The 18,198-nt window shown below is 39.5% G+C and overlaps 1 protein-coding gene across 1 annotated transcript in view; it reads left to right on the top strand.

The window, feature by feature from the left end:
- Positions 1–13,907, top strand: part of NWD2 (NACHT and WD repeat domain containing 2) — a 40,752-nt gene extending 26,845 nt beyond the window's left edge. The window contains exons 4-7 of the mRNA XM_039699077.1: positions 4,980–5,183; positions 6,798–6,942; positions 7,244–7,833; positions 8,268–13,907. Of these exons, the coding sequence (XP_039555011.1) occupies positions 4,980–5,183; positions 6,798–6,942; positions 7,244–7,833; positions 8,268–12,200 (4,872 nt within the window). The 3' untranslated portion in view covers positions 12,201–13,907. The remainder of the gene's footprint in view (positions 1–4,979; positions 5,184–6,797; positions 6,943–7,243; positions 7,834–8,267) is intronic.
- Positions 13,908–18,198: the final 4,291 nt, after the last annotated feature.

Raw genomic sequence — 18,198 nt, 5'->3', positions numbered from 1 at the left:
GTCACTCAGGATGTCATCACAAGGGGTCAAGGCTTTCCTCCTTCAGCAGTGAGCAGTTTCTGTAAGAATGACAGAGCTGAGAATTAGGAAATCTGCTTCCACTATGTGGTTATGACTAACCATTGCATACCTGTCCCAGCCCAGGCTTAATTCCCTGCAATTAATTCCTGTGTTGCATGGGGACAATAATACTTCTAATTTCTCATGGATCTTGCAAAACCAAATTGTTTAAGGAGTGCTTAGTCCTGTACACAAGGAAGTATATTGTTAAAAAATTATCTGTGGTTAGATTTCATTCCTTCAAAAATAACTTGTTGAATGCTTATTCTTCAAAAAGCTGGCAGTCCAGGACTCCTCTGAGAACAGACAGAGAGGCCATATGTATGCACTTCAGTGTCACATGTCTTTGCAAAGACCAAGACACAGGACTGATTCCAAGTAACTCAGCAAAAGATCGTTGGATCAGATCTCTGTTGGCAAAACGGCAAAAAAATTGTTGCTCTTAAGATGGCAAGTACCTGAAACCACTCCATAAATCATTACAAATCTGACTTGTCAAATGTCTTCATTTGCAGATGTCAATATATAATTTCGTAAAAAAAGATTAATTAAAGCAGTCAGTAATTAATATAATTTGCTGTTATTTGACAGCTGTTTTTTATTAAAATTGCCACCATATATCTTAGCTGGAATTAAATATATCTAAAATTTCAGCTTGTTCTCCTTTAAGATAATGTATGGCATCAGAATTCATGAATATTTTAGTGATAATGTCTGAGCTAATCATACAACATGCCATGTGAATCCCTCATATATCAAGATTAAATCTAAATCTTCTTTGTGTCTTCCTTTTGATCATGATTGTGACTGCACCTATAATTTTAACGTCCTTTCACACCAAGAATATTAGAATGAAAAATACTTCCCATCGTACAGACAGTAGTTTTTAACCTTTATTTAATAGTGATTTCAGCCTCAACAAAGCACTCCTGATGAAACAACAATGGATGCAACTCTGAGCAGCCTTGTCTGTAGGAAGGTGTCCCTGCCCAAGGCTGGGGACTTGGAAGTAGATCATCTTTGCGGTCGCTCCCAACCTAACCCATTCTGTGATTCTGTGAAAGCTAACAAGGCTACTGCTGAGGCTGCTCTGTGTTAGTTCTGTGAAGTTTAGTTAGACACAAATGGTTGCTGAGGGTTTTATACATTTATCAGCCTGGTCGTCTTATACAGTTCAATCACCTTCAATCTAATGAGTTTTTAATTTGTTTTTTTACTATTAGAGGAAAATGACTCATCAGGTGGGAGGTTTTGGTTCACGAGCCTGCATATAAAACTGTCTATTGATAGTGAACACAGTGTAAACATTACTGTTCCCTTTAAAAATAATTCCCTATAATAATCATCAAAATGCTACAATGTTGTTATCACAAATTGAAGTTTTGGGTTCTTACTGTTCAGTACTATAATATATTTCAAAAGGATCTGAAAATGGTAATTCTTGTTTACAGACTAAGTATGAAACAACATGCAGATTGTGAGAAATTCTGTTTACTTTCAATCCTGTTGCTTCATTTTTCTTTATTTTTCTAAGAAGAAATCTGCATTTACTTGAATGCATAGGGAAATGGAGATGGGGCAAATATTTCCAGAGACTGGTGCAAGCCTCTGACACAGATGGAGTTTAGACGCTGAAGCTCCTGAAGGAAAAGTGAAGTTCAGAGATTCTTATTGAGGCCTCTAAGGTTTGGGTGGTTTTGTGGTACCCTGATAGATTACATTTATACAGATAGATAGGAATTTAACCAGAATGACACTAAAAGAATGAAGTGAAGGAGGTACTTCCAATCCTCACCTCTAACATGGGAAGATGCAGTTTTCACAGCCTGGGCCTGCTAATGGACCCATCCTAAGTCTGTCATGCAGCCTTAGAAACAAACAGTGGATTAAAATTCCAGCAAATACATATAGTCTGTTTATACCCCTTAGTCTTTTTTTAAATTTGCGAGTGCCACTGCTAATGGAAAACATGCAGTGCATCTAGAGGAGATGCATTTGGGTGAAGAACTGTTCCCCAGGAGCCTGGTGTGTTTATGTGGTGTAACCCAGTATTTCAGCATTAATTTCTCAGTAGAAAACAGCTGCACTTAGCATGCCTCCTGCTCCCAGCCTGGGCTGTGATACCACAGTCCTTCAGAAAACTACTCCAGTAAATGAAGAGTACTCTCCAGTAAAATGAAGAGGTTTGTTTCAGTGCCTCCATTAAAGGGCCAGTAAAACTGGGCTGTAGGTGAGGCTGGTCTGAAGTTACCAGAAAGCAAAGGAGTGACTCCATTAAGAGTTTTCTACCTCATAAAATTTTCTACCAGAATATTCTTCAAATGGTTACATTGAGTCAGGAATTAATACCAAAACCTCAGGTAACTTCTGTGGAACACAGCTGCAGTGCAGTGCCTGGGATGACCCTGCTCTAAATGATACACCTGCTCAGCACTGTATTCAGGGTTTGCTGGATCATGTCAAAGTTCTTTTTTATTGTGTTTTGCTCAAGTAGTCAGGAGGATAATCCCTAATACAAGATTGTTTACATAAAGTCTTTTGCAATGACAGATGAGAGGTATAAAAAAAGTCATGTCATTTCATTTTGAAGTGAAACCAGTCATTATTCAACTATAGTACAGTGAAGAGAGAACAGCATAACCTGTACCAGAAAGGCAGAAAAGTACACAGAATAATTCTAAAACAAATTTAGTTGATTAAATGCAATACATTAAAATCAGACATAATAATGTTGACATTTTAGTATTGTTAATGAAGGGCCCAGTTATTGATCTTTGCTGAGGGAACTGTCTATTGAATCCACTGGACTTACGTTTAGAAAAAGTGGAGCCTAATAAATTCTAAGTAATAATTTCTATACAAGGTAAAAGCTCCTCTGAGAGAAATTTATGCGATTTCTATGTCAACCTGAATGTGAAGAAGCTTTCCAATTCAGCATGATATAAGTTATTAACCTCATTTAAATGAAGAAGGAAAATAATACTATATTTTGTTTAACCTCTGTAGCTTCAGAATTCCAAAATTACAGGGCTCTATGAGTAGATCAGAACAGTAAAAGCTTCGAAATTTTCCCCAGCTACCTCATTATGTGAAGCAACACAACCCTCTCTGAGGGGAGCTACTAGCTGGAATGATCACAAATCAAAAATAAATTTAGATTATAGAAAGACTGGGTCATTTTATTTCATTTCATTTCATTATTATTATATGATTCTGGTTGCTGAACACATACATTCCATCCTCATGACTCCTTGATGTGTGCCCTGAATGGACCTATGGTGGGATCTGAATGGGCATCCAGGAAAACTCAAGTTTCCCCTACAGCCTCTCTGCTGGAGAAGCTTCTTGAAGGACCTGGATGCTGTAACTTGTCAGAAACTGGGTCCTGGGCTGTATGAACTATCACAATTCCTACGTTCCTTCGCTTCTCCTGAGCAGGGGGCAGACACTGACTTGTTCCTGTCCAGTAGCTCCTTGTCAGTGCTGCTCTGTGGAGGGTGGCAACTGCTTGCCATAGAGCCAGCATGGTAGTTCATGAGTTCTCCCTAGTGTGCTCCAGGCAAAAATCAGCCAGGTTAGTTGACACAGTGTCAGGTGTGGTCTGAGCTAACTGGTTTTCCCTGGAAGGATTAGGAAGTGTTGGTGCACTGCTCTGATGTCTGCTCTGGGGCTGCAGCATCTGGCATGGTGAGCCACTGGAGTGCTGTGTGCCAGCATAGCTGGGTTCAGCAAAGTGTCCTGCTGCTTCCTGCCTTTATAATCAGTGAAGCAGGCTTCATCATCATCATCAGTTATTGATTTTCAGGGTGTTCTGCTGGAACAGTTTAAAACAGCTTCTCATTATGACAAGTGGTTTAAAAAGAATGCATATTTAGATCTTATTTACAAACATGCTCATTTACATTTTTAGGGCACTGCTATATTTGCATTCGCATTACTTTACCAAGAAACCTTTCTGATTCAAATCAGGATTCTGATACTGTTGGTTCCTCTCCACATTAAGTACTCCTTCTCATTAACACAAGATCTTTGCTGAATACATTTTAAATGAGGAAAGAATTTTTAAAAATTGCATTTTAAATTCAGTAAGAATTCTCACTGACTTCCGTGGACCAAGTGCAGAATTGATCTGATGGTCACAAATTTGAAAAAATTGTCAAAAGATTGCAGTAATTTCCTATAACACTATTGTCTATGAAGTTGTAGGACATTACAGTCACATTTTTACAAAATGTTTACAGACAGTAAACTGCAGAATAAATTTATTTTTAAAATCTACATTTAGGCCACCACCACCAGTATTTTAATCCTCATTTTTTAAGGGAAATGTCTCCTGTGCCCCAGTTTAAGAACTGACTTCCACAAACCTTTACTTTTATGCAGTAGTATGAAAATTGGGTTTGATCAATTTCTGCTTAGTATTTGCTTGCTCCTTGTCCCACTGTTCATTCAGTGGCATGCTACTGGGGCAAAGACAACAAGAATAGAAGACACAAGCAAAGCAGCTTGTGGTTCTGCAACACTGATCCTTGCTGGTATAAGCCACAATGTCAATTTGCTTTTGCATGTGAGGATAATCTCAGCCTGTGACTAATGGAACTCAATAATACATGAGTCAATACCATGCTAAGTATATTGGCTATTTTTTTCATTCTTTTGAATGCTTTTTGTTTAACTACTAGTTAGTACTATGAGAGACAATGCATCTACTTGAAATTTTCTAAGTTGCCATAGTAAAACACAGCTCAGTACAGTACCCTTAACAGTAATTCCTGTCACACAGTATCTGTTTCCCTTCCTAGTGATTTCAAAGTCATTACACTACTACCAGACCTACTTTTAGGAAATTCAGATCCTGAGAATGCTTTTTGCATAATAAAAAAGAAAAATTTAATCCCTACTTTTCTGTAACTACATAGGGCCTATTGGGAGAGAAGTATGGGAACATCCGAATACCGGGGGAGGTTGAGTCAGCAGAATTTGAAATGATCCTGGATGCTGCTATAGAGGCCAAGCTAGAGACAAGGATTTTAGAAGAGTGGTACTGCAGGGATGAGAACGCAGTGCCGCCAGCATATTACCTCAGACCAAAGTCAGAAATGCTGAAGAACTACCAGAACACGGTAAGTCACAGTCTCCTGCTCACAAAATGTTCTCTAGCCATTGCAGTGGCAGGCAGTACTCAAGGCCAGGCACTTGCTGCTGGCTTTGACTTAGGTTCTACACCCCTGTCCACAGCTGAACAGCTGCTGCTGTGGTGCCCCTTTCCTGTACACGGTGAAGGAGCAGCCACAGAACACCAAGGAGCATGAGTCCTGCATTGATGTGCTCTCTGATAGCTAGAGCAAGTGAACTTGGGCCATCTGTGCCCTGTTAGGGCTACTGGGACAGTTGTACAGATTTCCCTTCCCTGATGTTGTAATATGGAAGATGTATGTAATATGGAAGAACTCAGGCTCTTCTGCTTTTTACTGTGCATTTGCTAGATTTCAATGAACAGGACTTGCAGAGGAAATACACATTTTCCCTTCTATCCCTATAGAAGAAAACCTGTCAAACAAGTGCTTAGCACTGTCCTGAGTCAGATATCATACTTTTAACTTATTAACTATAACAGAAGATTTTTCAACAATGTTAATTATAATTTTTAAAGCATGCATTTGTCTTTAATTGATGATGATAAAAACTGTATCTATTTCTCAGGGCGCAGTTCTACCTCTTACACATTCAATATATACGTAAGGACATACTTTAGTGTACAAAAAATGAAGTCCTTAAAAGTTTTCACTTCATTTTGAGTGTATATTATATTATTGGGGGTTTTTGTTCTTAAATCTTTGAATTTTTCCTGAAGCTACTGACTGATATGTTACTAAATAAAAATATGTTCATTACTTAAATGACTTAATATTCATAACTTAACTTAAAAGTGATGTTCATAACTTAAACCTGTTACATAGATGTTGCAACTTAAAGGTGTAACACAGAGATACAGCTCATAAACTTACAGAAAGTAATAAAAGATAGTCAGCTCTGTCAACAAAGAGTTGCTAGGGAATTTGTCCTGGAGATTCCACACTCCAAAGAAACTGGAGACCCCTGAAATATTTCACCAGCAGTAAATGAAACCTAGCTGCTTTACAGAAAGCACCAGCATGGCATTTGCAAGATACCATCTGAAAGTATTAGTGAATTTGTATTAGAGTTCTTCTCTGATGAACAGTTGAGATTAGTGTTACTATAGCAATGAATGAATGATCGTAATGTCACATGTAATCCTGCATTTTTAAAATATGGTCACTAATAGAAGGCACTTAATTACAGGTACCCGGAACCCCAGTTTCAGTTTTGAGATGCAAGTTTAAATTATTATCATTATTACGTTTCATTAAAGGAGCAATAATTTTAGCAGTATTGCTGCTGCTTTATTATTATTTCAGGCTTGAGTTTCAAAACCCTCTTTCTATAAAGGTGTTATTGGCCTTGTTCTTGAAAAATATTGCATTAGCTGCCTACACTAGGGATTTAGAAAAAACTCCAAGGAGCTAACTCTTAAAATTCTAAAATGGAATACAATATCATCATCTGCAGTATAAAACATTTATCTTTTATTGATTTTTGTTAGTGTTTGTGTTTCTCTGTTACCATGTTATTTTTTGCCTTGAATATTAGACTTCTTTCTGAAGTTGTATATGTATGTATTACACCTACTTTTTAACTATGGATATTTTTAAAAGATGGAATCTTCTTCAAATTCCATGAATGAGAACAAATGGCAAGATATATCAGAAGAGATTAAGAAGATTTTTAAGACTGCTGTGAAATTGCTGTATGAGAAAGGAAAAATGAAACACAGCCAAGCAAAGAGATATCTTTCCTCTGGTAAGGTTCACACTAACAATTTCTATGTATTCATTTATTGTCTGTTCTGTCAACCTTTCCACAAACATAAAAATATATTTCTGTTGGCATTTCTCGTATGATTGAAGGGGGAAAAAAAGGTTTGTTATGCTGCTTAAGACTAAAACCCATACAAAAGCACTAAGCAAATTCTCTGTGTTTGTTTTTTCTGTTTCTACAGAGAACAAATGCAATCGAGTCTGCCTGTTGGGGGTAGGGCATGTTCTTGAGCTGTTTATAAAGAAAAGTTGACAGAGACTCTGTGTTCTCTTTTCATCCTCAGCTATTGAAGATGAACTTGATTTTGCCTTGGGTAAACAAACACCAGCTTTCCTAAAGAAGTGTGTTTGCTACATCCGGAAAATTGCCAACATTGAGCGTTTTGTTAAAATTCCAGAGATGGGAAAATACATGGACGTGGTACATAAAGCTGGGAAATTTCTACGAGATCCTGAAGCCCATGAGAAACTGATCAAGCTCAGGGATGAATTCATTCCTACCATTGTCGCATCGTCCAATCTGAGAGTGTACACATCCGTGACCCACTGTGACATGAAACTGGGTTACTCCCAAGAAGTGGAGAGCCATTACATTGAAGGACTTGGTAAACAGTTCTATGAAGACATGATTGACATAATCCAAGCTACAGTGCAGCAGAATTTTGACACGGAGACAGACATGCTGTACGATGAAGTTCTTCAACACTCATCGCTATGTAAAACGTACTCCACTTTTTATGAATACAGATGTGAGGCATTAAACATTGTTCACAAATATGTTTTACCTAGAAAAATAGGACACATTAACCCTCTTATCATATATGGAGGACCATGCACAGGGAAGACTCTTCTGTTAGCTGAAGCAGCAAAGAAGGTAAATAAGTGTCTTATATACTAAAGTCATGTTGAGAGCATTACTGTGTGTAAAGGCAAACTTAGTTTAATTCTTTCTTTTCTCAACAGATCTATCAGCCCTCCATACATAAAATAAAAATAATAGCATGTATATTTGGCATATTATTGTACACGTGCAGAAAAATATTACCTTTCAATAATGTATCTGTATCATGTGCTTAGCCAAAACAAATGTAGTCATGTCCCCTTTGATGTGAGCCTTTTTGAGCTAAACAAAGATGATACATTATTTGAATTTCATTCAGTGCACCTGCCTTGGATTCTGCCAGTGAAAGGATTTCTATTCAACCAGTAATATTTTCAAATGTTTATTCATATATAGACTATCACTATTAATAAACTCTGTTACTATGCTTCATTGAGATATACACTAAATTATGCTCTATATTCTAGGCCTATTCCTGGTTGCAAGAAGAGATGGGACCAGATTCTGACCCTGTGGTAGTTATAAGATTTTTGGGATCCACTGAAACAAGTACAGATCTGAAGAATATACTTCAAAGCATTTGTGAACAACTAGCAGTCAACTATCGCTGCCTCGTACAAAGTTACCCAAAAAAGATTCATGACCTTCGGGACTTGTTCATAAATCTCTTGAATGAGTCTTCATTTCACAGGCCACTGGTGATTATATTTGATGCTTTAGAGCAACTAACAGATAGTGATGATGGTAGAAAGCTCTGGTGGCTTCCCATTCACCTTCCACGTTCAGTACGGATAATTTTGTCAACACTGCCAAACAAGCATGGGATCCTGCAAAAACTGAGGTGCCTTATTCATGAAGAAAGTAACTATATTGAGTTGACTGCAAGGGACAGAAAGATGTGTAGTCAAGTACTGAAACATCAGCTGCTGCGAGTTAAAAGGAAAGTAACATCAGGGCAACAAATCTATGTCAACGAGGCATTCTCCAAGTGCACACTGCCTATGTTTGTGAACTTAACCTTCAGAGAGGTCAGGCACTGGAGATCTCACAAGGATGTGGATGAGTCCTCCCTCTGTGTTACTGTCCACGAAAGCATAGAGCAGTTGTTTTGGTCACTGGAAAACAAGTGTGGGTCAAGACTATTGTCAAGAGCACTTGGCTACATCACTATGTCCAAATCTGGCCTGAGTGAAATGGAACTGGAGGATATTTTAGCCCTTGACAACAGTGTTATGTATGAACTGAATGAGAGAGTCAGAGAGAGTAACCCACTGAGAATTCCATATATATACATTGCAAGACTTAAGGAGGGCTTACAGGGGTACTTAATAGAGCGACAGGTGAAAAATGTAACGCTGCTTCTTTGGGCAAATAGGCACTTGCAACTAATTGCCCAGAAATTGTACCTGCACAATGAAGAAGACTTGCGTGAAATGCACACAATCATGGCAGAGTATTTCCTTGGTGTTTGGTCAGGTGGACGAAGAAAACCTTTTCACAGCAATGACCAATATCTGAGTGGTTGTCCTGACCGTGCCAGTAGAGGCATGAACGAGGATGAAAAGCACTGCATGGATCAGGTGGCTTTTGACAGGCAGGCTCCAGATCAGCCTTGGGTCTTTCAGTGTAACCCATTGGAACCTGATATCTTTTTTATTAATCACAGAAAAATGACAGAGCTCATTCATCACTTAACAAGATGTGGAAGAACTGATGATCTTCTGTATGGAGTCATCATGAACTTCAGCTGGCTGTACACCATGATTAGAATAGGGCAGTTTGATAAAGCACTTTCTGACATAGAACTAGCTTACACTTACTCTCAAGAAAAGGAGCTGAAATTTCTGGCCAGTACCCTCCGCAGTATAAAGTTCAAAGTAGTAAAATACCCAGGTTCACTCTCCGCTGAATTGCAGCAGAGACTTCTCCCAGTAGTAAGTTCATTGCCCAAACTCAGACATCTCCTCCTAGAATGTGACAAGGATGGACCCAAGTACTGCTCTATTGTCCCTTTGCATTCCTCCATGGATGTGACTTACAGCCCCGAACGCCTGCCGCTGTCATCCAGCTGCATGCATGTCACTGAGATTTTGCCTACATTTAATCCCAGCACAATTATTGCTGCTTTAGAAAATGGCTCCATTAGCACTTGGGATGTAGAAACCCGCCAGTTACTAAGGCAAATTACAACTGCTCCATCTGTTATCTTAGGGATGAAGCTTAGTAGTGATGAAAAGTATCTTGTAGTAGCTACGACAAACAACACTCTTTTGGTGTATGATAACATAAATTCCTGTCTTCTTTCTGAGGTGGAAATTAAGGGGTCAAAACACTGTGGAATTGCAGGGGACGCCAGTTTTATAAATGGATTTACATTATCAGTCAACCATGCGCTTGCTTGGCTGGAGGCCAGTAAAGATGTTACTGTAATAGATCTGCTTTATGGTTGGCCTCTCTATCACTTCCACTGCTGGTACGAAGTGACCTGTGTGCAGTGCTCTCCAGATGGAGTTTATGCATTCTGCGGGCAGTATTTGAACACCGCAACCATTTTCCACTTGGGCAGTGGAGAGAAGCTGACCACTGTGACCTCTGAATTTTCAAGTGGATTTGTGAAATTCCTTCTCATTTTAGACACAGCCCAAGAAATGGTGATGGTGGACAGTGAGGGTAGCCTCTCTGTTTGGAATACAGAGGAAATTGCAAAACCCCAGCTTACGGATGACTTTGACTGCAGAAGAGAAGACAGCGAAGTTGTCAGCATAGAGCTTTCTGAAGACCAAAGTGCAATTTTAATTTGTAAGGCTCTCAGCATTGAACTTCTTGACACTCGTGTGTGGAAGGTGGCTGAAAAGTTTAGAGCTAAACACAATGAGCGCTTTATATCTGCCGTGTTGTCCAAAAATGGCAACTGTATAATTGCTTCAATGGAAAATACCTCAGCCATTTTTGTTTGGAGAAGAGATACTGGACAGTGTATGGCAAGCTTACAGGAAATCTCAGGAACTATAGTCAGGCTAATTAAATCAAATCATCATAACATGCTGCTATCCTTATCCACCAGTGGTGTCCTTTCTATCTGGGATATAGACATCATAACTGCTATGTCCAATATTGACAAGTCTGGCAAACCCATCCAAAGACTGGTGTTGCCAGCCAGAGGTGAATTAATATACACATTGGATGGATCAGATTCTGTCCATAAGTGGAACTTCAGCACTGGATTTATTGAAGCTGTGTTCAAGCATGAAGGTATTGTTGAAAACTGTGTGCTGACCTCTTCTGGAGAGATAATGGTTACATCAGATGATAAATGCAGCCAGTATGTATGGCACACGGTTAGCGGTGAAAATATCTTTCGCATTAATGGGCAAAAAATCTCAGAGCTAATGATTACTCATAATGACCAGTTTGTAGTCTCTCTCTGTGAGCAAAACGCATCCAGAGTCTGGAGACTGGCTACAGGACATAGGGTTTGCAATATTTTAGTTGCCTTACAGAATGCATTTATAACAACTGCAAATACATTTGTAGTTGGAATGGCAAAGAACAAAGTTTTGGCAGTGAGTCTCTGGACAGGCAGTATAACAAAGAAGTTTTGCTGTGATGATGGTGCAAGCATTGTGGACATTAAGTTGATACCAGACTGCCCAGATATTATAGTATTTATAACATCTACTGAAAGTGTGAACATCTGGAGCCTAACAGAGGAAGTCATCTGCAGACGTGTACAATTGCCTACCAATTTCTTAAAAAAATTGGAAGACTTTGAAATATCTCCAAATGGGAAGCTAGGAATTATAACCCGTGGTGATGAGAACATCAATGTGCTTGATCTACACAGCGGAAAACTTCGTGTGGTTCACGCTCCAGGTGTCATCTGGCGGCAGAGGCTGTCTCGCGATGGCCGCTACCTGGTGTACATTTGTTGCCGTGGGGAAGAAGATGATGACAATGGTGCAGTCTCTAGTTTAATTGTAATGAGGCTAGCAGATGGCAAAAACATCGGTGCCTGTTCTCTTTATAAAACTCCCACTTTTCTTGCACTCTCACAGAGACATTTAAACATTATTATTGGATTTGATGATGGAAGTATAGGTACTTACACTGTAGTGGATCGAGTTGATGCTGCACTGAAAATCAAAATTGCTACTTCAAACAGCCGTCAGATTTTCAACAACGCAACACAAGTGATTAGGCCAAAGTGTCACAATTATAGTTTCAAAGTGACTGCAGACTGCATTTGGAGGGAGTCAACAGAAGTATTTGCAAGGGATAGCCCCATTACAGTTACAGAAGCTGAGGTGAGTGAAGCAACACCAACCAAAAGACACAGCTACTGCTATGAGAAAGTGTGCTCAGCCATAGATTGCAGACACAGTTTTGCATCTGACAACTGAGTAACCATCGGGGTGAGCTTATCTGAGTAGTACACTTGCTTAGGTATGTCTTCTGAATTAATGTAAAAATCAGTGCGTTTCTTGGAAGACAGATAGAAACAGCAGAGGGCAGACCAGCTGTTTTTTTCCTGTCTTACATTTCTGTAAACATAAAAGCAAACATAAAGCAAAGGGGCTGCAGGGTTTTTTTTTTTTAATTTCGGAATACAAGGTTTAGTCCAGAATTTCACCAGGGCCTTGATTAAAAATTTCTAGCAATACTATCAAAATTGTTATGCTATTACAGAAGTTAGGTGATAATATCTGTGGTTGACAGACTGTTTTAAATAGAGCTAAAGCTCTAAGTGATTGGTGAGAAGTCAGACCACTATTTTATATTCCAAGTCACCTAGATGGGTCTATAGCTAACAGTCAACTTTATACCCACTTGCAAAAATGTGCTTTTCTGCTTGATGGTGCAATGACAAGATGTCACCTGCCAACCTGGAACACTTGATACATTCCATCATCATTTTAAAAATATCTACTTTTATTTTTCTTTTTAATTGGGTTTAATCTTTGGGCTGAAAGGAGTAGGTGCCAGTCAGTTGCTAACATGTCAGCATGTGAGGCAACAAGTATTTGTTCACCTCAATGAACAGAATGAAAGCTTTTTTGTTTAAATTGCATGCAGGGATTTCAGGTTTCTGTATTGTGATAAAAATTATAAGAGTCCTAAGTTCTAAAGGAAGTATAGGGATTGGGGTTTTATTTTTGGTTTAGGGAAATGTTTCGTCTTCATAGTGTGTATTAGTACAGGTCGTAATGAAAATTTTTCAAAGAGAAGGATGTTACTGATGAACACTTAAAGACATTAATTTCTTTATGTTAAAAGGTTACTGTCCATTTTGTTGTAAGAAAGTCTGAAGTATCTCCTATGTCTCCAAAGTAATCCTGGTAGTTTTCAGACATGCCATGTATTAGTCCATATAACATTTGCCTTAGTATTGTTTCTCTTCTTTCCCATGATAAATACAGATCAAATGACCAAACACTCTGAGACTGTTTGTGTACCTGCTGAAATATTCCACTAAATGTAAAGGCTGTCAACAGGTCCCTTCTTAGTCCAGTTTGTAATAGGTTTTTCTTACTCTCACATGCATACAACCTTCACTTTCTGCTTTAGAAACTGTTCTGAGCCTTTTGTACAGTTTTACCAGTTTCAAGGCAGAAATTGTGAAATAATGACAAATGCTGTAAAAAAAACCACTACATTTTCCTAAGTAAAAAAAATATACTGGACAACATCTGAAAGCGTAAGAAAAATTTCCCCTACTTACATATCTTAAAGATGACGCACCCTATTTCAAATTATTTAAACAGAATAATCTTATTTTTTAAATCAGAATTCCATATCACAAATTTCCAAGAAATGAATGCTAAGCTAGAACTTAATGTAGTGTGTGAATGTTCAGTGTACAAGCCAATATAGTATATTAAGTGACTTGAATGATTTTTCCTAACTGGTTTGCAACTAATAGATCATATTGAATGTTTTTATGTAAACTTTGTATTGTTGGGAGAACCTACCCAATCAGAGATTTATATTTTCATAAATGTCAAATTTAGTTAAATTTTGTTACAGAGTTGTTAAATTAGAAATCTATTGCAGTCTTCAAACAAATATACAGTCTTGTGTATGCATTGTTTGTACTAATAAACTGTGGAAGCAGACTTCTGTGTGTCTCTTAATTTCATGGAAATTCCACTCTGGCAGAGGAGCATGTGGCCTTTGCAGCTTCCTTCGGTCTGTACACAAATAATTTTTAAGGACAGTATTGATAAGGAAAAATTCCAGTATTCCAGTTTCTCCCATTGCAGCTAACTAAATCAAGCATTCAAAATACAATAAGATTTGCCAAAAAAACCCCACCCTTCTTAGATGATTTTTATTATGTTTATGACTAGATTGCATACTGACAGTATGCAAATCAACAGACATGAAGGCTTTTGTGACCAACACAAAAGTAAAAAGCACAAGAAAAGGGACCTGAAACCCCACTCCAGTTCAGACCTGTTAAGCTATGGGAAGAGGCACCACAGTTCCCAGGATCCTGTCCCAAAAGTAGGCAACTTCCACCTTCTTTCAAACATGGTGCAAGACTTGTGCATTTTGGTCCTGAACTCCCTGTCCATAACCTGTGTAATACTGGAAAGTTAGATCTTTCATTATTTTGGAAGGGTAAAATACATCTTCTGTCTGCCAGGAGAGTGGCTGATTTGGGGTAGTAATGGAGTATAATGTAATCACAGAACAGTGAATAGTATGATTTACTTTTTGTTAAGAAGCACTGTTTGCATCTCTAGAACAAAGCTTTCATTTATCTTTTAGATAAAGTGCATCTATAAACAAGTTCAGGTGGAGTCTGTATTTTCTGACACAGAAGATTCTAGGAATAAGCTGTAGCTGCAAGAAAGCTTTAACGTGGAATTAGCCGGAAATTCTTAGGCAGACAAAGGTAAGCCAGAGGTCAGCTAGAAAAAATATTTTTATCAGTCATTTCCTTTGCACCACAGCTGGGGAATGCATGGCCCGTGACTTCATTTCAAACAGCCTGTGGCCATTCGACTTTGTTTCACATTATTATCAGATAACATCAAAATGTGGGTTAACATGTAGCCTGGAAAAGGTTGCATTCAGAAGGCATTCATGTTTCAGTGGCTCCCCAGCCCTGATTTTTCCATGATGCACACTCAAGCCCTTACCTGCAGAAACAAAAGTATTGGCCATTTTGCAATGAGAATTTAAAGCAAATACTGATTGCTGAAATGGTGTTTGTATGCTGAAGGGACTGTTCAGTTTAAAATAGTTTTGTCAAAAACTATTAATGTGTCTGTATAATATGTCATAAAATGGGTCCTCTGAGGCACTTCCATAAAGCTGTTAACAACAATCTGCATTGTTTCATTTTATTGATTAAAGATTTAAAAATACCTCATTTAATATAAATATTAAGACTGCAAAAGGACAGGCTTCTGAAATCTATTTTTATTTCTTCTATTTTTTAAATATAATCATATTTTTAATGTAATCAATGAATTTTTTTAATATAATCAATCATAAAATTGATCATGTAGTCATCCAAGTGTGGACTAGGGCCTCTGGATAGCTTTCATTAACAAGGGTTTGTTACCAAGAATCATTATAAAGTACTTATGCTACAGATATAACCTAATTCAGGTTCTTGTAACCTGTTATGAACATTACTCTTCCTAGATCACCACATGGCTGCAGGGAGACCAGTGAGCTACATTTTTGCCTGTGGTTTACCTTTCCAGCCTGGTTACAGAACACCATTCCTTGCATTTTTGAGGTAGTCTCCTGACTTATATGACATTAACTGGTGCTCTCAGTGTGGGTCCAATTCAAAATCTCAATTCTCAGTTTCAACAGGAAGGTCAAAGGCTGCAAGAATAGTCATCACAATCCTTCCCAAGGCAGGATGAGTCCTTTTATCATGTGTTTCTCCAGAAGGAGCAGCTTGAACCATCAGCCTTCTGTGAAAAAGGGTCTTTCACTATCAAGGACAAGCTATACAGTGCTCAATTCACTTGAAAACAGAGGCCAATAAGCAGAAGAGCTGAGGGAATGTTTCCAGTCCAGTATAACATGCTCTTAAAATCACACATTTCCCCAAGTGACTGTTAACATCTGTCCTTAGCAAGCTCTTCTCCCTGCCTCTGCTGTCCTGTCATCCCAAACCTATGCTGCCCCTGCTTGCTGGGGTGGGTGAAGCTCCCACCCCAACTCAGCAAAGCCCCTGATGTTTTCCCAGCCATGGTACACTCTCCATGTGCAGCACCTGCTCTTTTGGTGCTAGCTCACTGGTCTCCTCTCCAGCCTCAGCAGGGAATATACAAAAATGGATTTGAGGCATGTTCACATGTTCCCACTGCCAGAGCTTTCACCACATAGTACTGTATAAATAAAATCATCTGCCTGCTCTCCTACTACATCTCTGATTTCACATGCATTTCAGTGCATGTGAGAAAGCTTCTAGACTAAAATAGATCTAGTTAGCATATTTAAAGTTAAATACACAGAATTGCAAGGTGGGACATGAAGCGAAAATCCAGACATGCTGTAGCACAAATGAAAACAGAACATCCCCAAAGCAACTGGATAGTTTGCTGCCATTTGTCTACATTATCCCATTGATTGCTAGTAAATTGCCCAGCACCTCCCACTGTAATATCACATTGACAATAGTATATGAAGTCATAAAGTTAGCCTTTTAGGCTGCAATTTTTCAAGGCAGCCTTCTATCTCAGCAGGAGCATTCTCCAGAAAACCACAGCCAAAACAGTGAACTAAGGTACAAGAATGAGATTAGAGGGAAAAGAGGATTTCTGAAGGCTGAATGTCTCAACTACTTTTCCTTTGAAAAAGTGTTACACCCGTGTTATTGAACAAGCGCTATGGATTGGTGAGACAAGTGATCATTTCCTGCAGGACACATGGGTGAAAACCTGTCAGGCAATCAACCCAAAAAGATCCCAGCAGTTCGCACACACTCAAAGAAAATGATAGTTTCAGAAGCACAGCACGGTTGGGTTTGCAGGGGCTGGGCCAGAACTGCTCTAGTAGGACAGGAATACCGTGTGCTGGTTCGAGAAATCTCAAGAATGAACGGTCTGTGGAACAAAAAATACAGTAGCCATGGCAGGGGTCTGAAAAGGATGCCAAGCGTCAGGAGAATGGGGAAGGCAGCCTCACTGTGCTTGTTTTGAGTGGCACTCTGGTTTAAAACACAGCTTTTCGACTGGACATTTCTCGGCCTGTTAGCCCACCTCATTAGCCCAGCGGCCACAAGAACAATGATAAAATACCACAGAGCCGGCCATGGGGTGACCTCCGGCTGGGCAGGACCATAAGGCCGGTCCGAGCACAGGGCTGCTCACAGGTGCAGATCCGCGCTGAAGGGGTAGCCCTGCACTCTGCATCTCCCGCCTCCATCTCCTTCCCTCACAGCCTGGGGGTGTGTTAGCCTGGCAATTCTTTATTTACTGACCAGAATGCTTTTGGGGAGTTTAGTGAAGGTTTTGTACTAAGGAACTTCCTGGTTCAAGTTCATTTTCAGCTAAAACTAAGCGTTTGCAGGAGACAAATATTTAAAACGTGCCAAAGACCTGTTGCAGAGCTTTGCGGCACGCTACCTCGCATCCTGCAAATGACGCTTGGTCTTCACGTTACGACTTACTTGTCTGCTTAAAATAAGAATATCCAAAGCAGCTTTTATATATTTCTTTGCTGGCACATGCTGTTTCGGCCCCCATGTGTGCTGGCTGCTGCAGCGCCAGGCTGGGGCCCGGCGGCGCATCCGAGTCCCTGCTCCGGGCAGGGCCCGGCCAGGCCCAGCCCGCTGACAGGGTTTGACAGCCTCGGCTCCAGCTCACTGCAGAGGATACCAGGGCAAACCAAGCCCTTGGTGATCTCAATCCAGCACCCTCCTTCCACAGGGAAGGCGAGGATGCAATCCCTGCAAGGCAGGGAGGCAGCTGTAAATCCGGCATTATTTAGAGTGAGAACAGCACGCCTACTTGATACGGCAGCCAAACTTCATTTAAGTGCTTCCATGAGGCTTAATACCACAAAAACAAAAAACAAAACAAAACCAAAAAAAATTAAAAAAAAACAACAACCACACCCTAAGGGATTTAGCTATCGAGAAGGCTTTGTTAGCCCTGCTTTGCACCCCCCAGCTGTGACCCAGGCAATCTTAGTGCCAGTTCTTTCCAGGAGGTTGTTTTACAGTTTCCAGGTACATCGACATATGGCAAAGATCACACATGACCCAGGTGCTTGCCTTGTACAGGGAAAACTCTCTCAGCTGGTTGCGGCAACAGGACATCTTTCATATCACTTCTGGAAACACCCCACTCAAATCCAAATGACTCCAGGAAAGTCGGCACCTTTCAAAGGTAAACGTGACACGATGCCAGCAAATACACCTCAGAG

Source organism: Passer montanus, unplaced genomic scaffold (assembly GCF_014805655.1).
Source record: "Passer montanus isolate IOZ18808 unplaced genomic scaffold, ASM1480565v1 scaffold13, whole genome shotgun sequence".
In the NCBI taxonomy this organism is placed as follows: domain Eukaryota; kingdom Metazoa; phylum Chordata; class Aves; order Passeriformes; family Passeridae; genus Passer; species Passer montanus.
This window is presented reverse-complemented; position numbering and strand designations above follow the sequence as displayed.